Here is a 10,970-nt window from a genome sequence, read left to right on the forward strand (position 1 = left end):
ATATTCGACTTCAACGGTGCAGATCAACAACGAAAGTGGCCTTTCAAGGTCAGCCAAATCGACCGAATAAGCTATTCTCAGATCGAGGCCCGTGGCGGGAAACCACTGTACGCGTCATCTATATTTGTTTATAAAAGATTATTAGCGTGATGGATGTCAATGTTTCAATGCGATCTTTTAGGAAACAAAGTTTTCACTGGCTATTCGTTTATATTTTTCAAACTTAAGTATTTTGTACAGATGCATCTTGTTTGATAAATTTTGTTTCAAGAACTCTATGGGAAACTTTCTCATTTACTTGAAGAGGAGCGATTCAAATAGTTTTTCAAAATCAAAGATGAAAAACGCAGATGTTGATAAAAAGGAGCACATCTTAACGTTCGGAAAATATAGAAAGAGAGCCATCTGCCAAAAATTTAATCATCCTTCACCTAGAAGCCTAGGAAAAGGGATGATCAGGTCAAAAAAATTGCGTCCAAGTGAAGATCAAATTATTAGCGAAAACCTGAACATGGATGAAACAGAGCATTTTCCCAAAGCTTCAAAGAAAGAACGATATTTATTGTGTTACTTCAAGCTTTTTGGTACGTGCATAATCGATTGATATTTATGTACTGACACAGGGAAACCCAAGAATCTACCTAGCATGAAATAAGCATCATAGTTCGTTAGTTTCTGCTGGTCATTGTTTAAGTTTTCAAAATATATCTTTCTGATAGTGGATTGGATTTCCTATTTGTGTGTCGTGCTTGTATATTAACAAAAATTTCAGAAATGCATGTGGAGATTTCAAAGTACAACAACAACTGCTTAATTGCATGTAAGATCACAAAAAGTGCTCTAGTTATGAAACATGGCCTGTTTGTTTGCAAGCATTTCACAGATATACTTATTTGCAGACTGCTAATTTGAGATTGTTGAGAATACAGTTAGGGATTTTTATATTATTTCGAAATATTACGCTAGATGGGCTGAAAGGATGATTGATTTTATTTATTTTAATTTTTGTTATAAATGAGTATCGAAAAGCAATCGGATACTGCGTCTAAAGAATATGACAGTGAGAAATGAACAAAAATATAAGTAAACAATAAACAATTCTAAATTTGTCTAAGATTAAAGATTATATGAATTCTTTACTATAAAATTTATATGTGGAATAGCAACCTAATGACATGGCGATATGCCCCTTTCGAAATATCAGGAATACAAAGCTCTAATGCTTTGTTTTATTAATGCTATGTATTCCTGCCTGCTTTCTACAGACGATGAAATCATCCAAGACTTCATGTGGAACGACGGATGTGCTAAACTGCTAGATAAGGTAAATATCTATCACGCTTTTTTCTTAATACTTTCTTTCCAAGATACTAAAGCCAGGTTCCCATAAAATCTTAAGAGTCGGGAACGTGTCGCCGATCCCTTCTTCCTTCCTCCATAACGATCAAAGAAAAAGTGTTCCCATGGCAACAAAACAACAGCAAGCAAAAATGCGCCAAATCATTTTCCTTTGATTGGTTAATTACATCCAAGTGATTGTTTCGTAACAATAGTGGATCGGCGACGTCGGCGACCCATGTTCCCATTAAAATTTTCTTTAATCGTAAGAGTCGGGAAAGCTGAACTCACATCAACTCTCCCGACCCTTACGATTCACAGTCGGCGCAGACGTAACGATCGGAAGAAAGTGTCCCATAAAATCGGGAGGGCAGCTGTTAATTCGACCTAAGGGGGCAGCTGTTAATTGGTCTGCTATGGGTCTCATCTGCTGATTTAATGTCAACTGAATATCACATAAAATTTACATTTTGAGCTCAAGTACTCTTAATACTACATGTAATGAAATCTTTCGATTTACAGTAGCCTAGATGGATAGAATAATACACCAATTTGATCTAAGGCCTCGCTTTAGAAAATACTTGAAACTTTTTTCTAATAAACTTTGAATTTTAGTCTAGATGTAAGTTTTCTAGATGTTAGCACGCGCAATTTTTGAAAGGGATTTGACCGCGAGTAGCAATTTAGGTGAAAAGATTTATACAGTGACTTTGGTCTCATTTTTCAAAGCCGTCGTCTGCAATGATATATAAGCTGATCTATCTTTGGTCGTCTAGAGTGATTTTCAAAATGAGACTGTTGATTGAATTGATGTAATGCTTCAAGTGAATTTTTCCGAACGAGACATATGATTTGTTCTGTTTTGACTGCGAAGCGATTCTGTGACGCGTGTTGTCCAAGTCTCTCTAAGCGGGATGCTATCTAATTTACCTATAAAATCGGTTCTACACAGATTAAAGACATCCGCTAACTAAAATTTTTCAGCTAGCTGTGTCGTGTCTTCAATCGGCTTTATTGCTTCTTTTGTTCTTGGTAACCCGAAACTTTATTTTGAAACTTACTATTCAATACCATGTATATTTTTATGAGTAACTTAATACTTTATGGATTTTCTAATTACTTTACGCCAGCGACATCTAATCGGTGATCACTTTTTGATTCACAATAACTAAAAACAGGCCTTTTGCTGTCTCCGCAAATGTGAATTTGCCGTATGTCAGCAATCCGATAACCAAAGGCTTCATGTGTTGCTTAAAAGACGCGCTCGCAAATTTTCAGTCACCTTTCAAATTTTTCCAAATAATCTCTGTTTAATGAACGTTTAATGTTTTGCACATGATTTTCAAAAAGATAAAGATTTATAATGTTGGAATATATTAAAGCTAAAGCCTTTTGATTAGCGGATTCCTGGCATATCGCAAAATTTCATGGTTTTCTTCAAAACTGTTCCGTCACAACATTTCTGTGTTATTGGTTAGTGGCATTCTTCTCAAGATCACATTCATTCTTTTGTCGATATTTTCAATGGAGACTACTAGAGGGCTCGTTAGACTGTTTTGGCAGACAATATTCCATTGGCAGCACATTTTGAACCACTTTCCGTAAGCCTGGTCCTTCTGGAGCCTTGAAAATTCCAGTGGCAGATTTCCAAGTCAAGAGTCCACACTGGTGCAGTGCAATCCTGTACTCTGGTTTCGCACGATAACCGCCTTGCATTCATATCTTTGAAATTTTCATAATTTATGAAAATAATCCTTTAGAATGTTTAGTCCTCTTTCCAAACATCAGTTTCCAACATTGACTTCGCAAAGCATTGCAATTTCAAAAGACATTTTACAAGATTTGTCACCTCCATAAACCTTGAAAAACGCGAATTGATAATGCTCAAATTTAGATTAAAATGCAATTTATACCTGTTTTTCCTTGATCTATTCCAGTTGTATGACTAGAATTTGCTCTCAAATTGTTAATTATGGTTCCTTATCTTATGTATCAGCCTTTCAATACTTTGATTTCGCTTCCAAATCTTCATAAGGCTTTCTTTACTTCATAAGAATTCGAATCTTCTTTTGCAGTATCTCATTGCAATGGTCTATGTTTATCTAAGACGTGCGAAGTTGTCCACAAAACAGTACAATTGTATCAACTTCTTTGCTGCATTGTAAGTATGCATTATAAGTAAGTGTTAATGCGTATTTTTCTCTTCCCCTTTCCCAAACCAGAAGCCCATATAAAATAAACTAACTACTTGTATATAATAATTCAAAAGCAAAGTTTTGGCAGAAAGCTGTTCCTATTTGGCCACCTTGTTTGGTCACAGAACAAAATTCTGGTGATGTTGTATGAATTTTGAAGAAGATCACTTTGACTTAATGGTTTTGTGAAACTTGTACCGCGTAAAGATTGTTTCTATTTGTTTCGATCAAGCACCGAGTTGGGTAAAAAGAAAATAAAGTTTGAGCGACTTGAGCGATTTTTGTCTCTAACGCACCAAAGTCAGCAGAAATACTTGTTAGAACACTAAGAAGCTTATTCATGTTTTTAGATACCGTTACCCATTAGAATTTTGTGCTTAAATATCTAGATTTTTATGCACTAGTATATTAAACATGTTCCAATTTTTTAGTCACCTAATCGTGTATAACAGAATGTGCACAGTTGATTTTCAAAGATTTGTTCTATTTTTTGGAAGGAAACATTCCCACTCAGTGTGGAGCATCTGTTTACACTTCTTTGCCTCGCTCTTTTTGTTGTAAATTATTGATATCTTATTCCAGATCTACAGGCTCTTCGATCTTTTCGGTTACTTAATCAGTCATTTTGTGTGTTGAAAGTTTTTGAGCAAGCCGAACTATCAGTCTGCGGTGATTGGCCACATTTTGCTAATGTGCGAAAGTTCGCATGGTGGAGTCATGTTTGGCACGAACCTTGCATTTGAAGAAAAGAAAATTCAAAAAAAGAAGTATCTCAAAAAGAATTAAGTATTCCGATAAAACCAAGTGTCTGGAAAAAATTAAGTTTCCTTCATAGACTGGTATCTCTAGAAAGAAAAATTCCGTTTACAATAAGTATGAGTGATTCAAGAAACATAACTAGTTTACCATTTCATGAACATAATCAAGTGCATAAAAACTTGACCATTTTAAAACGAAAGTATAGCTATACTACAAAAGTCAAGTAGGTATTTAAGATTAAAAACATGAACAAGCTTCTTCAATTTCCAACAATTATTTCCACTGCTTTTTGCACGCTTAATTTGTCAATGGGAGCTATAATACTGAAGGAGAATTCATCATGTTTCACGCCTCGTTACATCTCTGTAGCTTCACAGGCACGTCAGGATTATAAGCAAAGTGTTTAGTGAAATGCTGGTTCTGTTTAAACACTGACCCAATTTTGCTTTTTAAGTTTGTTGAGTTTGGCTGGGTCAGTCAGTCATGCAGCTGAATGATTTTAAACTTCAAATCTCATACTGCTCCGACGGTGACAAGGCAGGTCTTTAGATACTATTAATTCACACTAGAAATAAAGCTTAAGTAAAACGTTGACTAAATAAATGTTTAACTTTAACTGGTATATTATATTCTATGTAGTAATTGGTCATCCAGGTAGGAGCACAAATTTGCACTGCGATCTGAAGAAATAGATAATTCCTGGATTCAGAAGAGAGTCTTATAATGATTCAACTTGAAAGGGTTCCATTCAAGAAAGTATAGATGTCGATTTCTGAGCACACTAAAAACTATTAAAAGACATTTGCCCTCCCTCTATCGAAAGTGATATACTAAACCTGGCCTTTAGCATTTTTGGAGCAGCCTCCTGGGTCTTCATTACATTTAAAAGGATAGAACCAATAAATAGATGATAGTACGACGAAAGATAATAGATAGGATTGAAAATACTTTTGTAAATTGTTTTCAGATCATGGTGCCAATCCATCGTCATTTGTCGATTGGTGGCACAAAATCCAGAAAACATTTGTACTTATAAAAATTACATATTTATCCTCCCATCTACAAGTAATTATCTTTAAACATAGCGTGTTTCTCTCATTCTTCGCTTGAAGGCTTCTAGCACATGATATGGAAGAGGATGACGAAGAGATCAAGCAAGAAATTTTCCCATGGGTTTTTGCCTCGAAGTGGAAAATCGGCCAGCTGTCGTTAGTCAAAAGAAAAGACAGTTTGCTGAAGAGGATGAATTTTCGGTCTCTTGTTAGCCACCAGACATGTTTAGAGGTAAAGATATATTTCTAAAACGAATGCAAAAACATTTTTAAAGCTTCTTCACAGGTTGACACAGGTTGAAAGTGGGGGGAGGGGGCAAGGGGAAGTCTAACACCCAAAACAAGAGATTTTGAAAAAACTCTATTGTTTTGATAAAGCTCTAAAGTGGGGGGGGGGGGGGGACATGGCTCTTTTGGCCTCCCTTTGTCGGACGGCCCTGTTATAAATGAAATTATTCCTGCTAAGGTAGAAATCACTTTCAATTTGTGGCGGAAAAGGGTGCAGTCTGTTTGACAGTCAATCAGATTGGCGAAGCTAACATAATGACTCAGGGCCAAATGTAGATATTTGCATTTGAATACCATTTTTATGTTTTAAATGTTGGTGGGTATTACCTATTATGGCAATCAATTTAAATAATATAGTGATTTTCCGGTTAACAGTTGACATGACGTTTTGACAGAGGGTGATAACGTCTAGAACTCAGCCAGTTTCGATTACCTGTTACTAGCAAGCATTGTTCCGTTCAACCAACTTCAAAATAGCTACTGTCATAAAAATTTGTTTTTAAATGTGAGCTTTGCCTAGTTTTTTAGTCGAAACACCTTAAATTTCTTCTGTTTAAACCATCTCGGCTGCTAGGGGTACTAAATTCCAAGCTTTCACTTCTTCTCTAGCATTTTGTAGTTCCCTCATACTATTTGGTAGATCCTGTCAACCAAGACATTTACAATACCACTCTCCTGCTACACGACACGACACGACACGACACGACACGACACGACACGACACGACACGACACGACATGACACGAAACGACACGACACGACACGACACGACACGACACGACACGACACGACACGACACGAAACGACAGTTGCCTACACGATAGACGAAACACTAGCCCCTGGAAGTTACATTAACAGTACTTCTCTTGTTTGTCTTATTTGAAACAGTATTTGCTTGAAAAAGATGCAATATCTTACAAGAACTGCCAAAGACGTTGTTTTTGGATTTGCAGGTCTTTGGTCTATGCCCGGAGCATCCATTATGGCAGCGTGAAAGGCAACCGCATCACGGAGGAGCTATCCGAATTTACCCACCAGATGACGAACTGCCATACAACCCAAGGGGCCCGGAAAGGTCACCAGTATTTTGTCATCAATGCTCACAACGTTCTTTTGCTGAAGGTTAGAAACAATACATTGTAAACACAGAAAAATCAATTAAAGCTTGCTTATTGCGCGGGAAGAAGGAGAAAATTTAATACACCAATTCAACTCAAAGCCTTGTTTTGGAAATTTTTTCTTTATACGACTTTTTTAAACTCAGATTTGGTTTTATCAGCATAATTTTAGGCGGATACAATGTTTCAGGGCCGTCGGTGTAATAGCATTATTAATCGCTGCTTACGTATTTATATTTACTATAACCTACGCATGCCCAGTATGCTGCTACGTAGATGTAGAAGCTTCATGATTTAGATTTAAAGAGAGTTGCGAGAGGCTACACGCTGATAGCAGTGAAAGGCTTAGTTAAAATAAATGATCTTCTCTTAGTTTGAAACTGCCTGTTTATAATTGCTCTATCACATCGGAACCTGAGGGCTGGAGGCCCTGTTTTAAAGTATTTTGCAAACGGAAATAATGTTTTCTTTCTTTCTAAAGCCTGATTTACACGAGACGAATTTTTTGCGCGAAGCGAATTTTTCGCCACGAATTTTTTAGCTGCAAATTTTTCTCTCGAATTCGAAGTTCAATTTACACTGGCAGAAATTTTTATGCGAATTCGCTGCAAGTATTACAAAAGAATATAGCGATTGTCCGAAGAGTGCTCTTATCAGAAAGTTTTAAATTTTAAATTTATCAAAAAAGCGAGCAAAACAGCAAAAAGCGATACTGGATTAGAAAAAATTATTCAGGACGTCTTCAGAAGGGGGAATTCTTTTTTTCGGTAAGAGAGATTTAAGTTTACATTTATAAGACCAGGATAACTTCTTCAAATACTTTCAAAGGTCGCCATCGAAGCTTGATGAAACTTTCAAGCCAGTTTTCGTCAATTTGAACTTCAAATGTTTGAATAATAATCTGATATGAATCCACTTACTTGGATTGTGTACAAGGAACAGGAAATGAATAATTACCAACCTTAATTTATTGACGTGTTTGAGAAAAAGAATACGGAAAGACGTAGGCCATCTGAAATCAAAACAGAAGTCAGATGTCTTCAATCAAATGCTGTTCTGATTTGTTTATTTTACAAGGCGAAAAAATTCGCAGCGAAAAAGTAGGAATGGTTTCTACTTTTTCGCAGCGAATTATTCGATTTTCTTATCTCTATTTTTGCGCATATTTTTCGCGCATTCGCGGCGAAAAACTCGCTTCGCACGAAAAAATTCGTCTCGTGTAAATCAGGCTTAAGCATCATGTTCATGCGGACAAAATTTGTCACAGTGATATCTGTTTTAGAGAAAATGAGCACAATCTTCAAAAAGCGGCAGAGTTCTTCCTTGACGCAAAAATGCTGTCATTTGGCTGCACGCAGTTTTATAATGATAGTTCCTGTTAGTTTTTCAGATATACACTTTCAGATATACACACTGTCCTTATAAGAACAATTTTGTAAGAACACGAGCTTTAAAATTGGCAAAGTTTAAGAACAAATTGAGGCTGAGTCACTGTTATTGTAAAACGTGATTTGGACCAGCTACCAATTTTGAAAAATAATTAGAACAATCAGCCTGATATTTAATTTACTGGTTTTTATAAACAAGAGTGTGTTGAGATGAAATTCATTAGCGTAGAACTTCTATGTCCAAACCTTGGCTAACAATTTGCATGCAAACAACAGCCTTGCCTTTGGGTCAACATTTTTGATAACAGAATATGATTCAACTCGTTTTCTTGAATATCAGTTATGTTATATGCACCGATTCCAGCCTAAAAATCTACCACTGGTCTTTTCAATTTCAGCATCAAAGAAACCAACTGAAAACAAAGCGTCAGGCAGGGTTTGCCTGTTACTAGAAGAATGAGTTGCACGGCAAAAGTCAGAGCTGCTACGTTCAAACTATGCACGTATCCAAAGATGTAGTGAAAGAGAAGGTCCTTTGAAAAGGGCATCAAAGAATCTGCCAAGAAGGAATTACGTATTGTTTTATCAACTGTGGTAAAGAGTGTAAGATGTTTCCAAAAACTATGCAAATTAGCTGCAGAAATTTTTGCTTTGCCATTTGCTCGAGATTTAAGAAATGAAGTCTAGATCTTCAGTTTAAAACTAGATTCCTATCATTTTCTTCAAATTATTGATAAATTTATTGAAGTACTTTGCCTGTTTAGCGTGTTATAGATATTTTCTAATGTTTAGTTAGCACAAAAAATTGCTTTAAGCAAGTGTCCAACAATTTGCAGCTGATTGTAGGCACGTTAGTTGTGTTACGAAAAGCTCGTTTGTGTCAAGTTTACCATTTAATTTTGTTTCAAAATTGTGTCACACATCATGTTACGGTTAATCTAAAAATACCCAATGCAAGTTTACTTGCCTTAAAATATTCCAGATGGCAATGATCCTAGGACTTCTGGTATAAAAGTGTCACATAGAAGCATTTAAATTTTAGTAAAATGACACATTTTTACCAGATGTATTTTAAGAATTGCGTTGCTTCTTATTTATATTAGTGTTTTTATCGAGTTGTTCATGGCTCATAAATTTTCTTTGGGTCAGCTCAGCTTAGAAATTATTGATATTTTTCTTCGTAGATAGAAATCTATAATGAAAAGAAGTTCTCTAGAATCAACAATTGTACACTTTTTCCTTGCAACGAAAGCTCTTCTTCGGCTTTTGCGAAACCTGTGGCAGTACTTGCAACAAAGCACCTTGGTTTGAGCATCGCCAACCACTAAAAATCAAATATAGCCCTGTATTACCTAAACAAAGTTTCTAAACGCTTCCACCTATCTAAAGGGAACAAATCTTAGAAGCTTAATAGCCCCAAAGAAACCCCTGAAATTTAGAGAAGGGGATTCCTGAAAACTAGGTAAACTGTCAACATAATTAATCCGCGGGTGGTTAGCATTTAATTATTGCCCGCAACTCGCGCGCGATAGCGCGCGAGTGAAGGGCTTATAGTCTGCCCCGCGTATAAGTAGCATATGGAAGCTTCAGTTCATGTTGTCAGCACTTTTTCAGCAGATTTTGTCACTTTTCTGCTGCCATGACAACTGTCAATCAATTTCATTGTCAATCAATCGGCTTTGTCGAGGAGGTCGTTAACCGCCACCTCTTTGTGCGGACAGGGTTGCCAGTTTGGATTTTTCTAATCCAAATTCCAGAAATTTGGATTTATGAAAATTTGTTTGGCTTTCAAAATATGATTTGGATTTGGCCCAAAATTTGGCTTATTTTGGATTTATATGAAAAATTCTCAAAATTTTTCCGAACATTTGAATTTTTAAAAAATATTTCGGTTAACATCTGTTTCAATTTAATTGGATGACACCTTTTAGTCCATTTCTCTGAGACTTTCAGGTTTCTTTTTTAAGGTAGAACATGATGTGTGAAGTGATATAACATGTTTATCCCTGGTGCGATGAAATTATGTAAATGTGAATACTTTTATCGTCGCTGTTAAACAAGCTTCTGATGGATCACAAAACGCTTTTTGCAAGTTATGTCACTAAGCAATTGCTCCAAAAGCATCTAATCTGTCGAACCACGAGAAATTAGAAAGACATGCAAAGAATATGAATTCTATTAATTATACCTTATTTTTGAGAGCAATTCTCGGATAATTTTAAATTAACATTAATTTGCAAAATCTTTAGATGCCTCGTTTTCATTTCTTCGATTCTATTGTTCTAAAACCTCGTTTTCATATTTGGCTTAATTTGGATTTTTGACACACAAGATTTGGCTTTGGCCAATTTTGAGACCTGGCAACCCTGTGTGCGGAAGGGAATTATCTTCGGAGCGTTGCTCTGCCAAGGCTCTGTTAAAGGCCTTCGGTTTTTTTGACACGAAAACGGTGCTGCATCACAGCTCGGTTCTCCGCAATGGATGGAAGTTTTGATTCGAAGTTTTGGGAATCAAAACCAGTCGAATGCCACACTTTTCTCCCAAAAACTCGAGACCGTACGAGCAAAAGTTATGATTGTCGTGATTATCGAAAAATAAATGTCAAACCCTCGAAAAACTTCATGATTTTCAAAAGGGCGTTGGACTTAAATCAAAGGCAAACTGAACACCAAAAATTCTTGATAAAAAGAATAAGTTAGCATCAACTAGAGCAGCTGTTTTTATAAAATTGCGAAAACCCAAGATGGTGTCTTCTTCGAATATCCTGACCTACATTTTCAAAACAATGATTATCAAGGAACTAATTGTTTGCGGGCAGTACTAGCAAGAGCT

General features: G+C 36.1%; 1 protein-coding gene across 1 annotated transcript; it reads left to right on the forward strand.

Moving 5' to 3' along the window:
- The first annotated feature begins 56 nt into the window (after positions 1–56).
- LOC135693623 (speedy protein A) lies at positions 57–9,432 on the forward strand. The gene is made up of 6 exons (XM_065212156.2): positions 57–584; positions 1,266–1,324; positions 3,414–3,499; positions 5,405–5,576; positions 6,586–6,754; positions 8,537–9,432. The coding sequence occupies exons 1-6, from the start codon at positions 278–280 to the stop codon at positions 8,596–8,598; spliced, it is 855 nt and encodes a 284-aa protein (XP_065068228.2). The 5' UTR covers positions 57–277; the 3' UTR covers positions 8,599–9,432.
- Positions 9,433–10,970: the final 1,538 nt, after the last annotated feature.

Source organism: Rhopilema esculentum, chromosome 10, assembly GCF_057945365.1.
Source record: "Rhopilema esculentum isolate cy_ngs chromosome 10, ASM5794536v1, whole genome shotgun sequence".
NCBI classification, from domain to species: domain Eukaryota; kingdom Metazoa; phylum Cnidaria; class Scyphozoa; order Rhizostomeae; family Rhizostomatidae; genus Rhopilema; species Rhopilema esculentum.